General features: G+C 34.4%; 2 protein-coding genes and 1 long non-coding RNA gene across 9 annotated transcripts; 2 read left to right on the forward strand and 1 right to left on the reverse strand.

The window, feature by feature from the left end:
* The first annotated feature begins 1,327 nt into the window (after nt 1-1,327).
* On the forward strand, nt 1,328-14,655 carry LOC124416534 (neurabin-1). 6 transcript variants are annotated; one of them, XM_046897692.1, is made up of 17 exons: nt 1,328-1,590; nt 1,741-3,290; nt 4,869-6,141; nt 7,122-7,142; nt 7,235-7,450; nt 8,167-8,350; nt 8,585-8,854; nt 8,963-9,324; nt 9,827-10,106; nt 10,882-10,935; nt 11,545-11,850; nt 11,962-12,348; nt 12,442-12,700; nt 12,801-13,013; nt 13,123-13,272; nt 13,355-13,464; nt 13,580-14,655. In XM_046897692.1, the coding sequence occupies exons 1-17, from the start codon at nt 1,328-1,330 to the stop codon at nt 13,829-13,831; spliced, it is 6,150 nt and encodes a 2,049-aa protein (XP_046753648.1). In that variant the 3' UTR covers nt 13,832-14,655. The 6 variants fall into 6 exon arrangements, with proteins under 6 accessions (XP_046753648.1, XP_046753649.1, XP_046753650.1 ...); XM_046897693.1 differs by having other exon boundaries at nt 9,830-10,106; XM_046897694.1 differs by having other exon boundaries at nt 8,179-8,350.
* Nucleotides 14,656-17,780: 3,125 nt separating this feature from the next.
* On the forward strand, nt 17,781-20,959 carry LOC124416535 (dynein axonemal assembly factor 4-like). Of its 2 annotated transcripts, none has more exons than XM_046897699.1 (7): nt 17,781-18,329; nt 18,457-18,697; nt 18,790-18,988; nt 19,151-19,751; nt 20,052-20,152; nt 20,328-20,481; nt 20,645-20,959. In XM_046897699.1, exons 1-7 carry the CDS (start codon nt 18,207-18,209, stop codon nt 20,852-20,854), a joined length of 1,629 nt encoding a protein of 542 aa, XP_046753655.1. In that variant the 5' UTR covers nt 17,781-18,206; the 3' UTR covers nt 20,855-20,959. The 2 variants fall into 2 exon arrangements, with proteins under 2 accessions (XP_046753655.1, XP_046753656.1); XM_046897700.1 differs by having other exon boundaries at nt 20,676-20,953.
* A 1,640-nt stretch (nt 20,960-22,599) lies between these two features.
* On the reverse strand, nt 22,600-24,681 carry LOC124412513. The gene is made up of 2 exons (XR_006929800.1): nt 24,358-24,681; nt 22,600-22,886 (listed from the first exon to the last, which is right to left on the reverse strand). It is a non-coding gene; the product is annotated as an uncharacterized LOC124412513 (long non-coding RNA).
* Between the last annotated feature and the right edge of the window lie 1,369 nt (nt 24,682-26,050).

Genomic DNA, 26,050 nt, shown 5'->3' on the forward strand with positions numbered 1-26,050 from the left:
TGAAACCAATCTTTTTCACTATCACCATTCCTTGATATTAATACCGAACTCTTATTTTTTTATTTATATCATCTTTGAATAATACAATGATTGAAAAGATGCTTCCATAAATTGAATTGATGAAAAAAAAATTGCTTATTCGTAAAAATCAACTCTATAAACACAGAATGTTGGGCATCCAGTTTCCTGAGATACATTTTACACATGTGACAATATTAGATGACATCATTTCAGTTAGTATTCCATTTGATACTCACTTTAGAAACAAAACATTGTGGAAAGTATAACTTACAATCCCATAACCACAAGTTGAACATAGGTTTTAATTTCAAACAGTATGTTTTTATATCTACCAACCAGGCTACGGCATCTACTATTCATTATTGTTTAAAACTATTTTTTTAGTATTGTTCATGTACTAAGGGATTTTCAGTTTATTATGATGAATAAATATTATATTAAATATGTAATGCGCATGTTATGAGGTAAAAAATTGTTTGACTATATCTAATAATTGACAATGGTTAATGAGTCAATCCAATAATTGGCATTCACTTATTATGCAGGTGATAGAAGAGCCAAGAATTCAAAAACATCAATGGATGAAAATGGGCTGAAGCATAGTATACTTTAAGATACTTCGAGATTTTCGTGGTTAATTGATGAGTTTTTAGAGAAGAAAGAGGTAAGCTTGACAAACATTGAATAACTCGTGTCAAATAGTAATTAGTATACCATTTACACAATAGCTGTATCTCTTTCTGCTACAATTACCGAACAGTTCTTAAAAATACATGTATGTATTTGTATTTTTCAATTTTCAATTTTCATTTTTGTGGCAGAGATAGGGCACCGATTTAGTTCTTCGACGTTTTCGTGCAAATTGATATCAATAAATACTATTCTTAGTAGTATTTTCAAATACTTAGATCTGTAGTTGATAGATACGATAAATATGTGTGATTCATGATGCTCCAATGATACATGGTACAATTGATATATGATTTCACTTATCAGTTTATCTCCAATTCTTATCACAGCAGTAGCCTATTCCTTGTGATTTTATGTTTACTTCATGTTAAGTTAGTGCATTTTGGCCTGTAGGAACACTTTTCACTATCACAAGGCGAGTGGGTGTTCATTATTTTATTTGATTTTTTGAAGTCAGGATCTAGAGAAAATTTGTTTGCCACACAATTTCTTCATCGAGGAATTTTACAGTGCAAGTTACATTCATTCAATTAATTTAAGACTTCCTACATTTCCTTCTTTTTCACTGAATTATCTTTTCCTGTTTTTTTTCGCAGATCCACTTAACAGAATAAAGATGGCTGCAGTTGATGACAAAAAACGCCATGGAGGCTCAAAAGTGTCGGCAATTGCAAATATATTCCAGTCAAAGCCACAACTAGAAAACCTTAGTCATAGAACAAATGTTGTTTTATCGGATCCCATGAAAGATCCTCCAGCACCATTGAAAGATTCTCCTACGCAAGTAACGGTTGTACGAACAGAGAGTCACGTTGCTCGATTTAACAATGCAAGAGCTTTATTTGAGAAACTAGGAGAGGAAAACAAGCCGCATCGCCCGTGAGTGCAACATTTTGATGATTCTTATTTTTCTATCAGTATTGCTATTCGAATCACAAACATTTATATTCAATTAAATGCCAGGATTAGGTATATTTTTTTGTTATTATCCTGATGAATCAATTGATCTGTTTCTTTTTTCCATATCAGAGTGGATCGAGTAATGAAACCAACAAATTTACATGGACTTCGCTCACGTTCAAGTTCGGCTAATTCTGGTTCGGGTTGTACGTCTCCTGCTCGGTCACCCAGACCTAGGTCACCATCGCCATCAGGTACAAGAGATCATTTAAGTAATTGGAGTGCAAGTGTACCTGCTTTGAATGCAGAGCGTCATTTTGAAAATGGGCATACTCATGGCCCTGAAGCAGTCGTAGATAGATTAAGACCTAGACCAGGTTTTGGAAGATCTGATAAATTTGAGAAGAATTATGGAAAAGAAAATCGAATGGACGAGAGACCGGAGAAGCCAGAAAAACCAGAGAGGAGATTGAATTCTAAAGAGTTAATTGAGAAGCAGAAAAACTGGACTAGCCATTTCTCTAAAACGAGGCCAAGCAGATATAATTCGGATCCGAATAGATCAATAGTTCAAACAACTTTAAATCAAAGTTTAAACAGAACTACTGGCGAAAATGCCACCCCAGGACACTCTCCTGGCTTGCCAACTTATGATAAAGATTCGAGAGGAACAACAGATGTCACTAATAATCTTGCGACAAGGTCAGCTAGTTTTTGTTCTACAAGACCATCACCAAATATGTCTCCACCACCGCCACCTCCTCCAGCCAGAATTTCGTCGACAAATAACGTTTGTTCAGGAATCTCCAGAAAAGAACGACCTGCTAGTGTAGCTGTTATTAGTCCTACTACTCCTGAACTTCTTTCTAGTCCTAAAAGTCCAGAGTATGCAACAGTAAATAAAAATTTTGATATGTTTTCAAACACTCCCGACTACGCAGTTGTCCAGAAGGGTCCTATTGTACAAGCTTCAAAGGTCTCAAACCTTGCCAGTATGCAAAAAGATCAAGAAACCTTTTTACCTGAATACGCTGTAGTGCAGAAGAATGTATCAGGTAGAATTGTCCCAAAAAATTCAACGCCTTCAAAAGTTGAAAACGTGGAAGTGTCAAAAACCCCTAGCCATTTGGATAATAAACATACGACTTTTAAAAGTGGTACAATATCAGTAAGTTTAGAGAATCAGTCCAGTGTCAAATCTAATTTAGGTCCAGGGAAAACGCAGCAAAATACAAATTATGTTCCAACTGACAACTCAGGTTTCGATCAATTACCTACTCCGGATTATTCTAATTATCCAAACTGTCCATTAAGATCTCCTCCTAAGACATCAGAATGGAAAAATCAATGGCTTGCCAAAAATGAGGAAATTTTAAAAAATGCTGATCTTGATTCACAACCGTTGAAAGAAACTTTGAATGAAAATGTGAAGTATGCAGAAAAACATCGGTCAGATTCAAGACCAAACTGGGCAAAACCAAGTAGTGATACAGTGAAACAAAAGGAAGAAATCAATAGATCTAAAACGGTAGACCGATCAAAGTCACCTGAAATCGAGCTTCGACCACCTTCAGCTTGCACAGATAGTACTTCATCAGGCATGAGTTCGCCAAGTTCTCCCTCGAAAGACAGTAAAGAAGAAAAAGCTGATAAGGAGGTGCTCGAAAAGAATCAAAAAGGTTAGTCGAAATGCAAGTTCTGAGAGTGAAAAAAATGGGTTGTGGGAATGCATGAAAATTAATATAAATATATTATATGTTATCAATATTAATGTCTGAAATACCATCAAGTTTATGCTTATTACCATTAATGTTATTCATCAAATCAGTATTTGTTAAACATTATCAAATCCCATGCATCTGGAGCTAATAACACAATTATATTTATTCCTTGTCTGGCATAGAAAAACTTATCTCCAATTGAAATGTATGATGGCTGTACTATAACTGCATATGAGGATTTGTTGAAATTAACTGTTTCATTGCAAATAAATTTCTGTAAAAAATGTTTCATTATTGAATAATCAGCTGCTTTATGAGTAACACTTTCTAAGCATTCATTATATCAAATAATCTTAAAACTCGGAGCTCTATAGACAGTACAACTGAGTAACAATATTATGAATGACACCCACGGAGTGCTTTAATAAAAATACACAGATCTAAAAATGTTTAACATATTTCCTGAGGAGGTTTGGGTTCTTAAATACAGGCTGGGTTATGCTAAATGGCAGTCTGCCAAAACGTTAAAAAGTAAAAGTAAAAGGCATGTCTCTCTTCTCCCACCAGACTCAACTGAATTATTTATAGAAGTCAGTATGAACTCTGTTCGGAGACTGTGCACTTGTACCTTTCTACGTTATAATGAGTATACGAGATATAAAGTTACTAAAAGCGCATTTTGAATCAGACGAATCGTGTAAACAATGTTCGCCCAACTAATATTCATACTTAAAATAATATAAAAGCTAATAGTGTTTGCAACAACTTCAGCACAAAGAGTCATCCCATCAAAATGATTTTTCATGCATGATCGGCATGCTAATATTTATAGAAGAATATAACTCTTAAACCAGGACAATAAATATTGTTATTGACAAATGGATAAATATATATATATATATATATTGTCAATGAAACGTAAATCTAAAAACCAAAATTGACCGTTTCAATACGTCAGAATTGAATTTTAATTCACTGTGGTGTTGTGTATTTGTTGTTTAGTCTGTGTTTAAATATATTTTTGGTGGAACATTTGGCATTCTGGCCACATACACCCACACATGATAAAATACAAGGTTACATTGCCGATCCGTCTAGACGGCACACTTTTTTGCAACCGAATACTTAGAACTAGTTTAGACCATCAAAACTTTCCTTCAAATCATCCGAAGAGATAAAAAATTATCCAGAGTTAGTGTATTTATTGGAAATCTAAACAATTAGTGCTATGTGTCTCCGTTTACTTTGTATCGATTGCCGAGGTATGAAAATTGTTTTCCTTGTGTTAGGTCACGATCCAATGGATTTTTAGACAGAACAATGTTTAAATCAGTTACTTAAAAGTTTTTCATGAGTGCCTATTTTAAAAGTCATACGTAAATGCCTATAACTTACCGGACAATTTATTTCCCTGTATTTGGCATTTTATTAAACATTGAATATCTTGACTCAAAGTCTGTTATACATTGCATGTATTATTTATAATACCACAAAGCTCGTATCTATTTATATTATTACTCTTCTCTTTCATTTCAGGACGTAACAGTTACGACCTGGAAATAGAGGATTCGGATAAACCAACTATATACACGGAGAAAATAGTGGATCATGAATTCAGTCCAGAGAAACCATTTAGTGAAACAGACACAGCGACAGTTATTCGAAGGTCTCATCTTCGAGTGGACATGCCTGCCGCTGGTTTGGGACCACGCCCACCGTCAGTTGTTAGCTCAGATCAAGAATACCCTCCATTGGAACACAAAGATATTCCAATTCCGTCACCATATGCAAAAAGATTACAGCATGCACAAATCTCTGAGTCTACGACACAAAGTAAACAAGGTCATCAACCGAAAACTGAAAATGTCGAACAAGGAAAAGGAGGAGCGCCACAACAAGACACGCTTTATAAATTTCAAGAAACAGCAGCTAATCAGAGTTCGTCTTTGCAAACCGCAATGACGAAGTCGCCAAATTTGATCGACAGCTTTTCTCAAATTCCAAAACCAGAAATACCATTATGTGCTACAAATGATCAATTAAACTCTTCTAAGCAGGAAGCGGTGGCTGACAACAAAGAAATATCTGAGGCAACTAATAATGTCACAGATCCAAAAACTATGCAACATAAAACGGTTAATTTAGAAAAATCCGTGACAAGTACAAATCAATCTCTGAAGGCTTCTACCAATCAAGATAAGAATTATTCTAACGGCACAAAATCCATGACAGACTTCATTAATTCTGCAACTAAGGATAATTTTAACGAAAATGAAACAATTTCTATTACTACTACAACTAATACTACTGCTACTGCTACTACTACTACTACTACTAATACTTCTAAGATGAGATCCGATATAAATGCTCTGAAAAATTCAAATTTGGATGGCTCAAATAAGACTAATATGTCAAAAGTCGATGTACTGGGGCAATCACAAACAACATGGGAGCAAGAGAAATTAAAGGCTGATCAAATTGCTGCTACGAAATTGCAACAAGTTTCAAATAAATTTTTATCGAAAGCCCAAGTTGTTGAATCTACTGACAACTATCAGGAGCAACATGTCTCAAGTTCATTTGAACATAAATTAGCCAGTGATGAAAAAGTATTTGAAAGTAGTTTGCAAGAAGACAGCGACTCCAGTGATGCTAAAACTATTACAAATATGGAAAGTCTTTCACCCCATGTGAAGCAGAGTATGAACGGCCAAGATGCAACACCAATTAGACCCCGAGCTAGTCAAGCAACTCCAGTAACTCCAGACACAATGACTGCAGACGAAGCTGAAAATCTTCTGAGCTCTCGGTGAGTTTAAGTTTTGATATTTTGGGTTTTGTTTGGTACTGAGATAATATAGGATCATTGATTTTTTCATATTGATCTTGCGCAAGGGGACGAAAATCGTTAAATTTGCAGTTTAGAACACAAGTGTTGTATTCAATACGCTATTTTATAGATTCTGGCCCACAATAAATTAATATTTACATACATATATACATAGTTAAGAATATAGTTTTATGTTTATCCATTACGGTTGTGCTCGAATGATACAAGCTCCGAATTCATCAGTTGAAATTGATTTGATAAAATATTGTCACAACAGAATTATTTTGATTGTTTAAAAACGAAAAATGAATTTGAGGAAATTGCAGATTGCATGTTAGATGTAGATAGATCGCTTGAAAATTGGGGATGTCATGTATAAACGGTCTTGTAGTATTGTAAGCAATTCGTTGTTTTACTTGAAACAAAAAATATCTGCATTTTTCTCATGTAGATACAGAATGCAGTATGCGCATATTTTGTCTTATGAAATTTACTGATTGGAAAACCTGTATTATCTATGATATACTAATTTTCAATATTCTGTATAAATTACAACAATTCTATATTTTCTTTTTCAATATATTCTTCTTATGCGCATTTCTTATTAAGAACTCTCAACATACTTGTGATCACTAACATACTTCGTGAGTAACAAAAGCATGTTACACTTTCTCAAACTCGGAAAGGTGACAAGCAATTTAAATTCCGTCTTCTTGAGCTGGCTGTACTCACAATGTATTTGAGAAACATATAATTGTGCTTTACTTATATGGTTTAAAGCAGTCTAAAGTTGAAGAATATTTCCTCGTTACTCTCCAATTTTTTAGTGAAATGAAAAGACATTACAAAAGGTGTAAAATTATGCGATTCTCAGATACGCTATTTCATTTTGCGGTATTTTAATATGCTTATGTATTCAATTGGGCTTGTACCTGTCAATACCTGTCGTGGATCTACAGCATATTGGAAAAGAAAATTAGGTGAGTAAATACTGTAATTGATTCAAGATGGTTTTTATTTGCTACATTTGTTGTTGTGAGCTGAAGAATGAATGGTAAAAATAATTAATCAGACAAGGATCGGCTTTGCTATCGGACGAGGAAGCTCAAGAAATAGCAAGACTTTTGTCACCTACAACAACTACTGCTACACCTGGTGATAAAGATAGGGAGCTAGACAGAGACAATGAACGAGATAGAGAGGAACAAGACAACACACCAGACTGGCTATCCGATGTTCTTTCTGCTCCTGATTCCAGCGTAGTAAACAGCACCACTCACGATTACAGGTAAGTCAGTAGTACTTAATAATTATTTATTATAAAATTAAAACACGAATTTCGTTGTGTAATATTTTGTATAATTCATATGAGTCCCTAAATTTGTGGAGACTGCAAGGTAACTTGAGATGAATCCTATCTAAAGACTGCTGGATTTGAATGACTATAAATACCTACTCTTTGGCTTCACAGTTTCTTGAGAATTTTACATTGGAATAACTTGCAGGTTTCACAGTTGAATATTGTTATTAATATTCATTGGTACTTGAATACGTTCATATGACTGGCATTATTGTTATTATCATGTACTAAGTATGTGTACATAATTATATTAATTTATCACCTATGAATCGCAACGCTATGACAATTAATCGCCCAGGAAGCATCCGAATGTACTTTGTGTTCTTTAAGCATATTAGTTTACATGTCTATCAGTGAGTTAAGAATTGTCTGACTTGTCTGCTTAATCTGCTCTAAAAGTATAGTAAAAAAAAATAGCTTTTCAAATCTTATTTTGCATGTGCTATAAGGAGACTTTGGATATTTATTATACAGTGCAGTATTCGGGTATTCGTATGCAGCTATCTAGAATCTAAACTTCATCATCTATTGATCGGCTATTTCGACATAACACGTACGTGAACCTGAGATACATGATTTAGAAGTTCAAGACTAATATTTCTTGTTACAAAACAAACTAGATGCATTAATGCAATGACTCATAGTTTGTCTAACAGGTCGCGAAGTGATCTGACGATAGACTCCTTGACTGAGAGCCAAATAGGCTCAGTGACAGGAAGTGAGAGCGGATTGTTGGGATCTGTCAGCAGCTTGAATGACACACAAGAAACTAATGATGACACAGAAACTGAACACCAAGACGATTATACACCTGTGCCTGGAAAGATTGTAATTATACATTAATATTCAGCCTCAAAACTTACATATTTTACCGGGACGAGTCAAATTAGTTGTGTAATTTCTTTCTGTTTCTGATTTGTAACAAGATCCTAAAATTTTTAAACTTCTTAAAAAAATTTTTATTCAATCAATATTCTTAATTGCTTTCACTCATAGCAGTGTTTGTGTAATAATTGTCTAACTGTATTCGACAATTCTACAATAATGTACAATTTTTTCTAGATTTTAGTCGAAAATGGAGTACATTACTATGAAGATGGTCACTTTTGGATGGAAGTTGCTGGTCTTCCTGATTCAGATGAAGATGACGAAGATTTACCTCCGACGGTTATACCTGTGAAGAAAACGAATATGAAAGTTTCATTTGATACAGGACCAATGCGGGTTTACTCGACACACTCGGTCAATGAGTACGATCGACGCAACGAAGATGTTGACCCTGTTGCTGCAAGTGCAGAGTATGAGCTTGAGAAACGTGTTGAAAAAATGGAGGTAATCCAATTGTCTAATCCCACAAAGCATACAAATGATAATTTAACTATTTCTCGGAGCTATTCTGTTTTTAGACTCACTCAAGCATTGAACTAATATAAATTTTAGGTTTTCCCAGTGGAGCTAATGAAAGGGCCAGAAGGACTTGGCTTGAGTATAATTGGAATGGGTGTTGGTGCCGATGCAGGCCTTGAAAAACTTGGTATTTTTGTTAAGACGATTACCGAAAAGGGTGCTGCTGCTCGAGAAGGTCGTATTCAGGTTAATGATCAGATTGTTGAGGTGGATGGCAAGTCTCTGATTGGTGTGACCCAAGCTTATGCTGCAAGCGTTCTGCGCAATACCTCAGGTCTAGTACGTTTTCTAATTGGCAGAGAACGGGACCCTCGTAATTCTGAAGTGGCCATGCTCATTCGGCAGAGCTTACAAGCTGATCGGGAGCGTGAGGAAGCCAATGGATCTACAACAAGGTATGTTTTCAATTTCAAATAAGTTGATGGCTTTTTTTGTCAAGTATCTATCGTGTCTTTAAGAAATTAACATTCTAGAACAATATTAAGTGCTTTTTTTCTCTTTCCTGGGGTAAAAAACCAGAATCGGTATATTTTGTATTTTTGTAGCCATAAAATTTCCTTATGGTGATCTCGAAAACTCGGTTATTCTGGAAATTTCAAAACTTTTTTGTGGACAAAAAAATTGTTGTGATTCAAACTCTAAAATATCCGAAAGAAAGAAACAGAAATAATAATTTCTTTTCAAGTACCTCAATTAACACACCGCTAATGTAAGAAATTCCCAATGATGGTTTATCCTTGCTCGCAAATTTATCATGACGACAAAATACGGCCGCCTCAGTATGTGCCTGAGGCCTGCTGAGGCACTGAGGGAAATAATAAATATTAGTTATGAAATTCGGTGATTTGAGTGCTGTAAGGACAGCTTGCAATTGATCAATATTTTCTCATATACCAGAAGACTAAATTTTTCGGACGGAACTTCGCCGGATAGCCAACGAGTTGGAATGGGTGAAGAAAACTCCTCGATGAGTGGTCTGGGTGGAGGTATACCTGGGTCTCCTACCATGTCATCTTGCTCGGAAGGCGAACCTCCAGCAAGCCCGATTGATGCATATTCGTCACCGGCTAGTCGAAGTCGGTCACCCATCATTAGTTCATCCTTACCATTGCCTTCTACTACTCCAACAACGACAACACAGAGTGACGTAGACAGCCTTCGAATTCTCCTACAGGAGGCATGTATCTCAGTAAAAGCTTATATTTATCAACCTTCATATTAGTCATTTAACTACTTTGATTTTTCTATCACCCTGATATATACTGTATTTTAATGCATAATGTTGATTTGTTGGCTCCACTTAGTAATTATTAGAATATAATATGTTTATGTTTATTGTGCTTATGTCTGTCTTGTGTTATATACGTACATACCACTTCACCATAACATACATTATTGGTGTACATATTCCATTACATTGTCGTGTATTTAGAGTTGACTGTAGTAACCAAGTGAATTATTCATTGTATGTTTATCGAGATTTCAAATTCCTTCAGCAGTTGCATTCAGCCGGTGTTTTTTTCTTTTAGAATTTAATATTTCTCATCCGTCCACCATTACTACTTGATTGTGAAAGGTCGACCTCTCACAGATTATTTCCCTGTAAATATTTTTTCTTCTTCAGAAGTAACTAGGGTAATGTACACGAATTTTTGTTTCGTCAGATACGATCACAATTACATTAGCTTTAAATCAATGTTTTATCGTTTATCGTCCACCTATTGTACTGTCTTTTATTCTTTAATGATTCGAAATTAAATTTTCTGGTTCGTTTGTACATAATTTTAGCCAAACGGATTACCCTTAATTTTTTTGTGCAACTGCTCACATATCAAAGAGCTTATATGTTCGCGACATCAATTGGAAGGAATGTGTAATTTCCTTATTTTTCTTTATTGTGGATTTATTTGGGGTATTGCTTATGTGTTATGCGTGTCTTTGGATGCTTGCAGAGTCAGTATAAGCTTGCCTTAGCCGACGGAGAGGTGGAAAACCTCAAAACAAAGGTAATCAGGTTTCATTACATTCTAGAATCATTTATCATCATAGATTGCGTTCAATTTCTTACATTTGCTCAGTATATAATTCATTTACATCTCTGTACATGAATTAGCTCGAGGTAAACTCTTCATGAATATTCTGCAGATCATTGGAAGTTGTTCATAGATCTACCAGCATCATTGCAAATGATAATTCCCACTTGGTGGCTTTTTGTTGCATGATCCGATACTCTGTTGTTGATTTTATCATATCCCCTTGCATTTAAGCCATATTTATCGTGTATGAAACTTTACAATATTGTATTAAACAAAACCAGTATGATCATGTATGGTAACACTCGATAGTGCAAAGTATTGACAATTAAAAAATGTTTTAATACACATTTCAAGTACATCCTAGAATGATTTTTACCTGGTTATAGGGTTGAAAATAATGTATGAAATTTTATTGATAAGAAAGCACAGCCTTGCATAAACATTCTTATTTCAAACCAATAATTGACATAATCATACGAATTCTTATTTCAGTCATTTTCTCAGTAGTAATGACTTGCATTTCAGTGATGAGCTCTTAGAAAGTATGACAAAATTATTCACTTTGCAATATTTTATTAGTTGGTAGAGCTGGAGAATACTGGAGCAGGGAGCGAAGAATATGCTGCAAAATTACGGGAATCTGGATTGCGATTACACGAATCGGAGCGTGCTCTGAGTATAGCACGTCAAGATTTAGCGTCTGTCCGTGAAATGCTCTCCCAAGCAACAGCTCAAAATTCAGCCATTCAACAAAAATATGCACGAGCAAGACGGGCTGCCCGAGAACTCAGAGCTGATATTATTGCACGAGATGAGTTTTATCAACAGCTTTTACATGAGAAAGATGCAGAGTATAACTCATTAGTGAAATGCCTCAAAGACAGGGTAGGTATAGTTTTATCTTCATAGGTGATAGATCTAACAATTTTCATTTCCGTTAAATTTGCTGTTTGACTCGTATGTCACTATCATGTATGTATTAACTTTTGTTCACAGGTAATAGCATTAGAAATGGAATTGACCGAAACTCAAAGGAGATTTGGACTTCCAGTACGATTGCCGTATGATGGTGCAACGACACGCATTGTGACACCCCAGCCAACAAGACGCCAAATGCCACCTCCACCTTCTGCGGCAAGTTGTCAATTATCAGATACAGAGGTTTCTGATCTTAGCAGTCCTGATGATGGAGACAAAACAGCCACCGTAGAACGCAAACTGCCGTTGCCATTACCAGTCAAAGAAGAACTCGATCGAGCTGTGCCAGCTCATCGCCTTCTCGATAATTCAGCAGGTAAAAGTAAAGCTGAACTTGCTAGTCGAGGTGGACTTGCAAATCGTCAACTTCCCAAACGACCTGGTGGTCTCAGCAATAGCAGCTCAGTTAGTACCGTTTCTCCAAAAGTCATTATTTATTATATGTGTAGGTTTTACTTGGAAGTTCATTGAATGTTTTCAATGTATCTATATCCACAGGACTATGGGTTAGATGAGTCTGGCGACAATACAGACGAAGATTTATCCTCAAAGAATACTAGTGCTCATGACGGAATAACTCGTTCTGCTAATGATTTGTCACGACCTTCAAACTTAAGTTCCTACTCGAGCAGCTCATCAATCAGTTCACAAAAAAGCAAGCAACACTTGGAATCGACTACGTCTGTGCGCCAACATAGTACAATTAGCTCGCAAGTGAGAGCTATGACTGAACAAAGCTGGCCCCCTCCACAGAAAGGTATGTAGAATTACATTTAACAATGGTTGGTTTTACCGATATAAAATGGTTTGATGCGTTTGTGCTGTTGTGCTGTATTAATAATTAATAAATTTAACAGGTCTGTCAGGCCCTCCTGCATCACTAGCAGAGCAATTAAAACAAGTCTTAGCTGAAAGAGAGCGCAGGTTAGGTGGAAATGATATGTCATCTTCTAGAGAAAGCTCTGGGGATTTCACAGACTTGAATAATCCTCAGTCCAGTGATCCAACTCTTGTGACACATCATTTGGTGGAGGAAATTCGACAGGCTGTCAATGAAGCAAGTCAAAGAGGTAATTTAAAGACTGTCAATTAATAAAATATCGGTAATACTAGAAAATTGCGGTAGCGTTAACATAAATTAATCAACTGTTATTCAACTTTTGTCACATTCTGTTATAGTTAAAAAAGTAGCAGTTCCTCCACAGAACTTGATTGGTAGTGGAACTGCACCGTGGCACCATCCAGGTGGATCTCCATCAAGTCTTTCATCAGGAGGTTCTATTAGTCCACCTGGAGCTGATCCGAGTCCATCAAAAACTGGTAGCGCAGGTACTGAAAAACGGATAATTTGATTAAAATTTACTAAACAAGTTGTTCATACTTAAAGAATCCTATTTCAACTTACAATTAGATTCAAGTGAAGTTTGGCTTCCTCCTCATCCCAGTGATTTTGGCTTGGGAGATAAAAAAACATCCCACTTTTGGCAGAATGCTCCTATCACTGATTGGTCCAAAGAACAGGTAAGTTATTTTACACATGAATTTTGAAATTTATTTCAACGATTTACATGAGTTAATTATTCTGATTGGTATTGGTGGGTGATGATATGACTTTCTGTTCATTACTCCTTTGTAGGTGTGCCAATGGTTATCAGCAATGGGTCTTGAACGTTATGCTCCACGTTTTCTCGATGCTGGAATAGCAGGAGGGGGTCTCTTAAGACTTGAATCACGCGACTTGAAAGCTCTTGGTGTCGCAGGAGAGGAAAAAGCACGACTGAAACGAAAATTGAAAGAATTGCGAGCCCAAGCTGAACGTGAGCGTAAAGAGCGCAAAGAATTAGAGCGGATGCGACGCAAAGCTGAAAAGGCAGCTAAAAAGAAGTAATTGTAGCAGACAGTCCTGATAGAGATTCCTACTTTTATATAACTCAAAAGGCAATAAGAAGTACGAATTTTTTAAAATAAATTCTGAATAAAAACTCAGGCAGTCAAACCGGTAATTTTTTATATAATGATTCAAGATTTATCTTCATTCCATAATGTATAAGTCTCTCTCGCCGTTTGACCATTGTTTATTTCTTGCAAGGCAATTAAAAAAAAAATGTATGAATCATCTGAGTGCTCCACATACAGTTGGATCATAATAGCTTGAATGAAACGAGATGAATGAATGTGTTACTAATAAAAATCTTTGTCTGTATAACTTTCAAAGTGGCATAACTTTTCAACTGATTACCTATTATCTTTTAATCGGTCAGACGTTTAAAATGGTTCCAGAGAGTATTCAATTTGGTTTATCATTCTACGTATCTCCTGCACTCTTCACATTGCGAAACAGTCTACATTTCATCAACTACTGAAGTATTTTTTTGTATAGGTTCATCATAATAAGACCTCTGGCTTATCAATATATAGTAATAATCAGTAGCTGTGAAACTAAACGTTGTTGACTTTGAGAGTAATCATTTAGAAATATTGTTTTAAAATATTAACCTTTCATCAGTTCGCTTGAATTGTTACTCATAATAACATTACAGTCAGTCAAATACGCGAAATACAATAACAAGCAATGCATTCTTAAGTTCGCGTATATTTTACTTTCCATCAAATCTCCAATCATTTAGGTGGTAAATAATAAAAAATAGATATTTCGTCTGCAGGCTTATCAAAGGAAGATTGCTTATGCTGTATAGTATTAAAAGTAATAACATTTGATCGTAACATCATCAGTAACATTGTGATCATGACGCATCGAACTAAGTATTCAAATTCTATCAAAAATTGATGACACATAGCACAACAAAGGAAAAGAAAGTGATCATAGAATGTTACTATGTAACTGATATGATTAAAAGGCATAAAAGATCAAATAAATTTGAAGCTTGATCGATCAAACGCATATTCAAAAGCCAATGAGTTTCAACCTTCTAGTATGCAACTCAACCATTGGTCAACATTGTTTAGTTGTGATTGGATCATTAGTTATATATAGCCTGAGTGTATAGTGCTTGAGATCCAACACCTCATCACTTATTCAATATTTCTGGAAATCGACACTTTGCATTAGTCAGACATGCTTACTCATTTGTATACTCTTACGTTAAAAAAAAAAGACAAACAAGTTGACCCATCTATCAATTTGAGTCAAGAGTCGTGTGTTTATTTTTAGGCAGCGGCATATTTTCATTACATTGGATCATACACGGTGCTGGCTGATTCTTCCTTCCAACTAATTTAGGTGGTAGAGTCATAACGCATAAATTCTCATTTTTATGAGGCACAAAGAATGCTATAGTTGCAAAAATCTGCATGATAAAGGTAGAAAAAGAATAATGGGTACTACAATGGATGAATTCACGAGTAATGAAAAAAATTGCACCAAAGCAGGCGTACTTTTGTAATTGCTTTCTTGCAAGTAATAAAGTTACATACTTTTCTCAGTTCCGATAAACAGTTTGATATTCAATTTTTTGGGTAAAACTCTTTTCAATAGTGTAAACTGCAAAATTTTCACAGCTCTTATAGTTACGTTAAATAGTAGCTTTTTATATATAATTCGCATGTTGCACTATATGAAAAAATGGTTATTTTCGTATTTTTGTATTAGTTTACTCTTATTATTAGTGGTTATGGTTATTCAATAACCATAATTGAACCTGACTGCGTGAAATGTTATCGCGTTGGTATGTATGGTATGTAGGCATGTTTCGTTGTATGTACGTACGTATGGATTGTATGTATGTATTGGTAGTTCAAAGGTGTAATAAAGTAAATGTTTTTTACATTTTTTCGTGACTGTACTTATGTCTTGGAGTCGAGACAGCAAGTAGCACGTTATCGAGATAAATATTTGTTTTTAAATATTTATTTTAACATTTTCACGCCTATACCTTATATATCACTATTCTATAACGTATCTACCGTTATAGCTCGATATGTTTGAATTAATAGTTGTCGTTTGGCATCTTGTACACTATCAACGAAGTTTTTTAATACCGACACATTTAATCGCATAATTATAGTCTAAAATATGGGCATGACCTATACATTTTTTTCATGGAGTTTTGCTCAAAATGCATTTCATATCAACGACTGGTCATATTTTCAACAATCCAATTATCAAGCTTATTTAAGAAGCCCTTTTCAATGTGCAGTGTCATATAGTCATATATTTGGAAAAACAATATTTCTTCACTACCTTAGGTAACGGGTTGTACCTGTACCATTTTGTACAGTATTTCGATCAGCAAGACTTGCCAGTTTTAGTAATTGTTGAACTCATTCTTTTCTTATGTTGATTATTTCATCAGATTTTTGACACAACATCAAAATTCGTTTGCTTTTGTAATCATAAAGTTATAACTACAGCAAAATGGATATAGTATGTTTTGTACTTAATTATATGTTGTATAAAAAATTTTCTTGAATGGGTTAACAGATTGTAAATATTTGGTTCTAGGATTAGTTATAGAATTTCTGATTTTATTGTTTTAAAACATATCAGACATTAGATAGACACATCATGTTCGAAACTTGTTATGTGTCATGAAATTCCTACTATGAAATGAGATTACACAATCTGTACAATTTTATCTGTTGTGTCTCTCGTTTTGTTTTATGCAATTTACATACGAAAAAATGTATACGGATGTGCGTGTACTTATTTATAATAGTTCTAAGATTTATGTTCAGCATTACAAAGTGTTTTGATTATGAGTTTGATTGTTCGATGATGCGTACCGGAAAACATTTTTAAACTTAAGTGTAAGGTATTAAGAATAACGCAGATGGAATAAAACGGCATTATATTAATTGGAAAACACTTTGTATATACATTATATATCTATAGTAATAAGTATTGACGTTAATGATAAACCTTATCATTTATCGAGTAAAAGTAAAAAACCATAACTGTAGTGTCATAATACTTCATAACATAACATTAGTTAATTAATACAAGTGTTAATTAAACTTACCAATTTCGTATCAATGCGTTTGAAGTTTGAACCAAGATGATCAGAAAGAGATTTGTACTATTGCTTTTATTGAACATTTGTTCAAATTACTGAAGAGATGAATTAAGTAAGATCAAAAAGTGCCAAAAATTTTGTGCTTTAAGCGTTTCGTTTTTATTCGCTGATAACCATAGGTTTATTTGGAAAACTATCGTGCTCCACATCTCACTACAAATGAGAGACATTTCTTTACCAATTGGATTCTTGTTAATTCAACTCTTTGGCTGAAGATTCAAGATATCAGTAATCTAATAATGACTTCACTACCACCACTTGGCTAAAACTGACTGATTTAAAAATAAGTTTTTATAGCTCACTTTTTAATAAAAATTATGTATGTAACTTTTTAGGTAATATCCAAAATGTCACGTGAAAAATATTAGCAGTAGTATGACAAGCGAAACCATTTATAAAAATTGCATGATTTCTTAATATTTTGGTCAGTTTTATGAGATTTAAATTATTGTCAGTAGAATAACAGTAGCAATCTCAGAATTGAAAGGCTGCTTAAAAATGATCGGATAACTGATAATTGCAAGTCTTTTATTATAAAGAAAGAAAAAAAAAATATTGTCAAATACTCTAGAAGATTTTAAATAAAAACAGACAATTCGTACACTACAATTGGAATAAAAAAATCATTTTATCCTTGGTGATTCTAATTTATAATATATTCAAGTATCTATATTATCTTACACAAAACACCAATGACTTCCAGTTATGACTAAGATTTTTTACTCCAAAACAACCAATAGTGCAGTTCAATATGGTTACTGGAATGTACGTAATAATTGACATGAATTCAATCAAAATTCAATGTCCATGTTTATAGGATATGTATGTATTTTTAATATTTTAAATATCAAAATCATGTGAAATTAGTCAAGTGTAATACAATGTAACGTAACAAATTTTTGTTATGAAGAAACCTATAAGCTGTAAGTGAAGGTAATCAGATAATCACATGTTATTGTTGTTATCGTAACCAAGGTATATTTGATTTGTTTGGTCAATAACTTAACATTAGTGGAACTAAAACGATTTCTCTTGCTGTTTTTATGCATAACTTCTTCTACGCGAAAATTATGGATCCCATGCTCAACAAGGCACATTAATTAACCACATCTGAGTGGCACACTTCAAACTATCAACAAAGGCGTTGTAAAAATACTTCTGTTCACTAGAGATATCATAGTTCTGTACATAGACACACTTATCGTCTATTGAGTTGAATCAGTATCAAATATGCCAGCTATTGTGGTCAAGGAATACAGCTGGCGTCAAACAGATGACGCAGTAGTAGTTAGCACACCCCTTTTCGGTAACCCAAAGAATGTGGATTTATTTACTTCTACCAACTATATAAAGGTGATATTACGTATTAACTCATTATATTGTTATCAAATATTTTTAATGTTTTTTAATTTCATCATTGTTGCATATACTATAGATATTAGAAAAACAATTTCAGAAATAAATTTCGTATTTATCAAAGGCCAGCTATCCACCATTCATCCTGGAGCTCTTTCTCTGGGGTAACATTCTGGAGCACGAGAGCAAATGCGTTTTGGACAAAGAACAGGCCAATGTAGTCTTTACTTTAAAAAAAGCAGACTTAGGTTTGATCTGGCCTAGTCTTGTAGAGGACCTCGATAAACACACTAAAAAAGAACGTAGGATACGAGCCTTGGAGCAAGCTCAAGTAATGGCTGAAGAACGGGCCAAAGCTAGAAGTGGTAAGCTATTAAAACTCCAAGTTATTATAACGTAGTTTTATTTTTACAATGCTTAGTACATAACGTTCAATGAAAACTTTGATTCTCATCAGAGAAGGGCCACAAGCTGCAGAAACAAGCAGTCAGAGCGCAAATCAACTTAGATACGGCAACGTTAAACAAAATAGACTTGCTACGTGACACAGAGCGTAAACAAGCAATGAATGATTTTGAAGAGTGGAGATGTACAATGGAGAATCCAATATTGTCAAGTATTGAAGGCAAGGTTCAAGAGAACAGGAAAGCTTACAGGTATAAAGATATTCATACTATTTGATTTTCAGTAAGTGAAAATTATTGTCTAATGTTAAAATTGGTTACTGTTATAAAATTTCTAGTATACGTATGACACTAATACTTGTAATACTTTTTCTTGAACTTCAACATAAGAGTCAAAAATTCATGTTAACTTAGGCCACCATTGAAATGGTTCAAAGATGAGGCAGGCGAACTTAAATCTAGAGAAATGACGAAAACAGAAATTCTTAATCAAGGATTGACTCTCAAAGTGGAAAATAGTACAACTTTGAAACAATTGGACGGGGCAAATGCAGAACCCAGCAATATAAATGATACTAGTTTAAATGAATCACGAATTGAGGAAACGAAACACCATAAATCAAATGTCGCACACTTTACCGATGGAAGCAGCAGAGCGCTTGAGAATGACCAAAAATCTAATGAAGCCGGTTCATCCAGCTCTTCTGAGGATTCTGAGTCTGATCGTACAACTGGAGAAATTTCTTCCTTTTCAACGACACAGTCATTCATCAAAGAGATGAATGAAAAGAGATTGAAGAAATTTTACAGTGAAAAAGCCAAGAAAAATTCAAAACCTGGAAAGCAGATCATAAGCAACTTATTGACACAGAGACATTTCAAGGCTAATACAATATTTGATGAACCCAAAAAGGCAGTCCCATTACCAAGAAAAAATGGAATAATTAACATTAAGTTTTCTGAACGCACATTTCCAACTCCCGCTAGAGAGAGCCATCAACTAGAAGAGCAAGAGGTAAATCTGCTCGGTTCGTAATTCTAAATACATCTCTTTCTCACAGATATCTAAAGATGATTCCACTGAATAGAGTTTAAATGAATTATTTATACATGCGTGTCAGGCCACATATTAAAGTACCAGTGCAAAGATGTTGACTCTTTCAAGCCGGCAATTAACTATCTCAGGCTGACCTTGCGTCATCATTTCATCGAGTGGAGGGTTATATTAAAGTTGCCTTAGACAGAACAAGGCTTCCTAGAATACTTGCTTATGACCTATCAAGTTTATAAAAAGAGAGATATTGGTTGGTTTCAGTGGCTGGAGAAACAGGCAGCAGCAAGACGACAAACCGGTTTCGTTGTGGAAGACTTGAGACCAGAAGAATTGGATCCTCAATGGCTTAAGGATAAGGGAGAGTATGTGACTATCAATTTATATTTGAAAATGCACAGTCAACACTTAAACTGCAGTCATTCAACAAAATGTGCATCATTACCAGGCAACCTGTCACATACGTCTTTACAAATTGTAGTGTCAAACAGCATAATTATTTACAAGGTATGAATATTAATAAACCTGGTGTTTTTATAGCGAGTTCTTCAAAGCTGGAAATTACTTGGGGGCAATCAGCGCCTACAGTCATGGAATAAAATTAAGCCCTAAGATGTCATCTTTATACTCAAATAGATCAGCAGCTCATTATGCTCTTGGTAATTACTTCAGATGCACTGAAGATTGCTCTAAGGTTGGTATATTCTCCTCAATACATGATCATTATATATGTATACTTTCCTTTCTCATGGTATAGGTTTCCGCTGTTATTACTTTAGAAATTATAATAGTTTTTCAATTATTACCTTTCATTGTCATAATTTAATGTTATCATATTAAGCAAATTGCAATTGCAGGCCTTAGAATTGATGGTACCTCATTGCAAAGGGAATTTGGATTCTCGTGCAAAGTGTCATGCTAGGCGTGGAGCAGCACTCTGCAAGTTATCTTCTCCTCAACACGGTATACCTGAGTTGGAAGCTGCTCTTAAACTTGACCCAGAAAATGCGACTATCAAACGTGATCTATTAGCTGCCAAACAATACTTTGATATTCATGAACAGTGAAGTGAGACAAGGACTTACTATTTTTTTTTCTACACGATAATATAAATACATGCAATCTACACAGGCCAGGCAATGCAGTATTCCTAGATCTTAATATTAATATTATGGATAAAAAACTTTAGATGGAAGGAAAACTTCAGCAATAAGTAGTAATTACAATATTTTATATGATAATATGCATAAAATTTTAACCTTACACACCAATGCGGCTTACATTCAAGTAAGTTAAACCATAAAATTCTTTTACGTAAACAGGTACCGTGTTGGCCCGAATATAAGTCGAGGTTTTTGGTAAGCGACCTTACCCTCAAAAATCGTACTCGACTTATATTTGGGACTTTTAGGGGATTGCATTATCAGCTGGAAATTTCGTTATCGACTGATAATCGTAATGTTCTCGCAATGCAATAAGTATTCGCGCGCTGTGCGTGCACGCCTAGTCTCGATAATCGAAAATTCGAACTTCAAATTTTTCAAAGCATCAGTCTGAAGTTGGAAGAAACAAACGGTTTATTAGATGTTTCGTGCGCGCAATAAATGAGAAAACGAGTTTTCTAAATGCAAATAGAGTGGTGTGTAGGGTTTAACAGACAAATCAAGTGAACAAAAACGTTCGTCATAGTTATGATGCAAACTTTAAACTAATAGTTGTGCGGGAAGCCGAAAAAACGAACAATTGACGAGTTGCGTTAAAATACGGCATATCAGAGAAAAATGTACGCGATTGGCGTAAAATGAAGAAAAAGCTAAAGTATTCTGAAATTCGACTTATATTCGGATCCAAAAAAAAGTTCGGAATCAGAGGTCGACTTATATTCGGGCCAAGACGGTATTTATGCAAAATATTCAACTCTTATTTTTTTTTTGTAATGATCTTTACTAAATTTGTATTTAACACCGGATGATAAAGGCACTCTGATGATACTTTGAGATTATCTACCCTACGCAACGCTCATATCTAAATCCACGCAAAGCGTGCACAATTTTTTTCCTTTTTTTTAATTTTATTTGTTCCACTATGTGATTTGTGCTTCGGCGCGGAAAGTCAAAACTTCCAAAAATTATTCGTTGATAATCCAAGTTTCAGCATGGCCTGGAATGGGGATCCTATGAATGAAGAAGCCAGAAAAATGCAAAGAAAATTTTTCAGTATGTATTTAATACAAATAGTAAAATATATATCCATACTGTATCACAACATGCTTTATATAATTCGTATTCGTTCATACACTACACGAACCGTGTACAATACATGAAATAGATATGAGTTTGTTGCTAGCGAACAACAAATCCACAGCAAATTTACATTCATTATGAAATATAAAATCACATGCCAGTCAGCGTACATAAACTGTACTCATTAAGACATACCAAGAGAACAACTTGTTAGTATAAATGTAACGTTTATCAATAATATATCAGCACTCTCTACGAGAAATAACAAACATCGTCAATGAAGCTGCATTCAGAAAATGAAACAGACAAATTATATCCTGACAAAATTAACCCAGATCTGTGTGCATGTGACTAATCTGCACACTGTATACCTAACAGGTATCCATGGATACATCTTGATCTTTAGATATATTAATCCATTTCAATTCAAGTCGATTTCAATTGGTTAAAAATTATTTTAAGGCGAATGACCATATTGTCGTTGACAATAAAAGATTGCAATCACTACCGTAACTAGGAATTATTTGCTACTAGATCCTATACACAGTGGCATGAAGTATGGTTCTGAACAATAATGCGTTCATGACGGTCCGGCATATCTTTTTCAATCGTGTGCTCAAATTTAAATACAAGTGTGACATTTTCGTATGTCTTTGGCGCACAAATTTGTGTTTCCTTACAACAGCCTGAGGTTGATTTGCATCGAGATAACACTGTTGTAAATGGGGTGATCCGTTCCTCGGTACTTTTGTTTCCTTGTAACAAATCTGTGACAGGTATTGAATAGAGTTGTGGAACTTTACACCAAAAGTTCGATACTTGTTTCATGTGTGCATTCCACGCCACCTGTTCAGGACTGTTAAATGAAAAAATTTATCAAATCATGGTACTCATTATAATGGATCGAACAAAAAGAATTGGAGGTAAAGTCTTTAAAGCCGTTATACTATAACAATAAATTGCAGATGCTTGATCAGAATCAGTCTTATGTAAATATTTGTATTTAATGAGCAGCAGACGATCATCATTTTATCAGTCACAAAATCCCTCGATAATTCATCCAATTCCGTCAACTGCTTTGCATCTTTCAATTTACAAATGCAGCCTTCACAGTGTTCCATCGACGTGATAAAAAAATAAATGCATATTAAAGAAAAAAGAAATAACCTGTGGGTATAATAATTTTTGAATAATATTAACACGTGCCAATAATATTATCATAGGTGAGGATTCAAATTTTGAACGTAAAATACATTGAAATTTTTTATGTTTTTCAATTATTTTTTTTTTCATCAACTAAAATGGACTGTGTACGAGTATATGTATATATATATATTGTTCTTAAGCATCAAAGTGATTTTTTCAATCCATTTTAGTTGATGAAAATAGAAGTAACTGACTGCTAAAAATAGCAGGATTTTAGAGGGAAATTGACCGCTTTAGTGTACATTTAGGGGAAACTTTCAGTTTTAGAGTGCTTATGGGCTAAGAAAAAAAAAATTGGCTACGTTTAGGGAAATAGGGGAACCACTGTGTAGACTGCAAATGGTATAATTTTTTGAGAATACTATCTTATTTTAATTTCAACTGAAAGATATGAATTTTCAATTCAAAGAAAATATTTTCTCTTCGAAAATTTCATTTCAGTATGTAATTTTGCACTTGTTCTTCACAACGAAGGTTATTGAAATTACCGTACTTAACAGGAACTCATGAATCTTTCAGCTGAAATTCTATGCATGTGAAAAACCTTGCATTTCACGCATATCTTATTATAGATTTTTTTAATGCGTGAGAGCAATATTTCACAATATTTGGTATATTTTTTACAGGTCACGTAGAGAGTAATTAAAAAAAACTCGCAAAAAAACATCTTTTCTCTTTCTGCTTCAAATCATTTCTTGTCTGCCTCAGAATTTTTTTGATCAGAACTGAACAAAAATAGATTTAAGTTCAAACTTTGAGTTAAAAAAAAATCTGCAGCATTTTAAAATAATAACAATTCATTCTGTGAGGCATTACAAAATCTGTTTTTTTTTTTTATCTTTGATAAGAAGAAGCAGCATCGTATAATGCGGCCGGTCAAGCTGAATTGAAATATGTTACACATGCATATATATCATACTACATCCTACGTGATCCTGTACTTTTTATTATATATATTAGCGTTTCGGAAACTATTTTCAAATAGTTTACGCACTTGCCCTGTACAAATAATTACATAACTGTGATCAAATTGCAGAATAGAATGAAAAGTTTGAGGAAAAATTTATAAATATAAAATATGAAAATTATAGATTAATCTATATATTTTAGTATTGACTTACCTCTGGGGTCTGCAACTGGTCATTGTGCATCCGATCGTGACTAGAATTACCAAGACTTTGTTCATTGTGACGTGATTTGCGATGAACCAGGATTGCCGACAATTTATATTAACGTACGGTTACAAGGAAAGCTGGATACAAATAGTGTGGACCTGCCAATTAATTATACGTTAATACTTCTGTCAGACTAAATTCGGTTGCGGCCGTAACGCACGGCCAGCTCTTAAGCGTCGTCCAAGTCGTGCGTTAAACTAGACGGAACGTCACCGAACCAGAATTATTTATACTCCCCTCTTCTTATCGCGTTATACTTCAACAAGGACCGGCAGGGATTGTCGCTTTTTACTTTATCTTATGAGAGAGGGAGAATGAGGAATTTCTTTGGTAGAGCCTACGTCATGCAATGTATGTATTTACATATAATACATACATATCGCGGTATGTTCTGGCAGCGGTTTTGATCACCGCGACTGCAATACGAGTACATATATACAGGGTGTCTAGTTGTCAGGGAATTCTAAAAACCATTAATTGCTAGGGATTACCATGCATCTAGTATGTGCCATGGATTTTTTTTTACCTTCCACACCGGTGTAAGATTCTTTGAAATGTAGAAAATTACTCTTCGTGAGACAATTTAGGGGGCTTATGTGAACGGGCTAGAAGGGACGAAAAATATGATTATTGGAGGAATTTTAGGAATTGATAAATTCATGTTGAGCGCCATGGAAAATTTATAAAAAATATTTGAAAATACTAAAAACAGTCAATGCTTTCAGTCTCATGTTCACGTTTCCGAAGAATTGCTAATCCTGATATTCTGTAGGTTTCTGAAAATTAGAGTATTCATTGAAATATTTGATAATTGAGTTGAAGCAAAATTCAAGTGAAAGAAAAATTGAACTATTTCAGCTTACGATGAGACATCCGATAATATGTCTAATTTTTAACTACTTTCCATAAAAAAATGGCTTTGTCAGTAAATTTAGGTCCAAATGAGTCCTGGAAAAATGTATAATTGCGTTTGGAAAATCAGGAAATTTCAGGGAATTTGATACGTCATTGGCGCTAGACACCCTGAATTATATACACTTAGGATCACAGAATAAAAACTATGAGAAATCCCACGGAAGTACTCATCTGTCGAAATTATTTCCGACCATTCCTAAAAATGTCTAATATTTTGGACAAAATTAAGTTCGGAACTGCGCCTGACAAAAACCAGTTAAGTTGAGCGAAAAGACCATTTCGCTATCTTGAAGATTTCAAATTCAAACAAATTCAACAGAACAGAGAAGAATCAAAAGTTATTGTCCTGGTTTCAGTGCAAATCTTTTGTTAATTCAAAGTATCAAAAATTCTGTAATTTTCAACTTACTTAGTTACCTAGGACTCTTGGATCCTAATTATAGTGCGCTCCAAAAGTAATTATTTTCATCTTCACGAGAAGGGATAACGAGGTGAAAAATGGTTTTATATAATAATTGGGATATGCATTCGTATCAATCCGTGCACGAGCTTGCGAATTTTTCGTACACAGTTGATGACTGAAAGCAGCTCAATGATACATAAAAGCCATACAACCATTATGAATCAGAAGACATTACGTCCTTTTTCAGATTGCCTGAAAAAACGTTAACTCGTACGCATTTACGCGTGATTTCTAATTCGCATATGATATATTATTCACAGT

The sequence above is a fragment of the Diprion similis genome, chromosome 2, assembly GCF_021155765.1.
Source record: "Diprion similis isolate iyDipSimi1 chromosome 2, iyDipSimi1.1, whole genome shotgun sequence".
Lineage (NCBI taxonomy): Eukaryota > Metazoa > Arthropoda > Insecta > Hymenoptera > Diprionidae > Diprion > Diprion similis.

Coding starts and splice junctions, on each gene's coding strand:
- LOC124416535 (XM_046897699.1), top strand. CDS start 18,207: ATGCCAGCTATTGTGGTCAAGGAATACAGCTGGCGTCAAACAGATGAC. Junction 18,330..18,456: donor CTTCTACCAACTATATAAAG/GTGATATTACGT, acceptor TATTTATCAAAG/GCCAGCTATCCACCATTCAT. Junction 20,482..20,644: donor GCACTGAAGATTGCTCTAAG/GTTGGTATATTC, acceptor TTGCAATTGCAG/GCCTTAGAATTGATGGTACC.
- LOC124416534 (XM_046897692.1), top strand. CDS start 1,328: ATGGCTGCAGTTGATGACAAAAAACGCCATGGAGGCTCAAAAGTGTCG. Junction 7,451..8,166: donor AGCACCACTCACGATTACAG/GTAAGTCAGTAG, acceptor AATGACTCATAG/TTTGTCTAACAGGTCGCGAA. Junction 12,701..12,800: donor CTGGCCCCCTCCACAGAAAG/GTATGTAGAATT, acceptor TAAATTTAACAG/GTCTGTCAGGCCCTCCTGCA.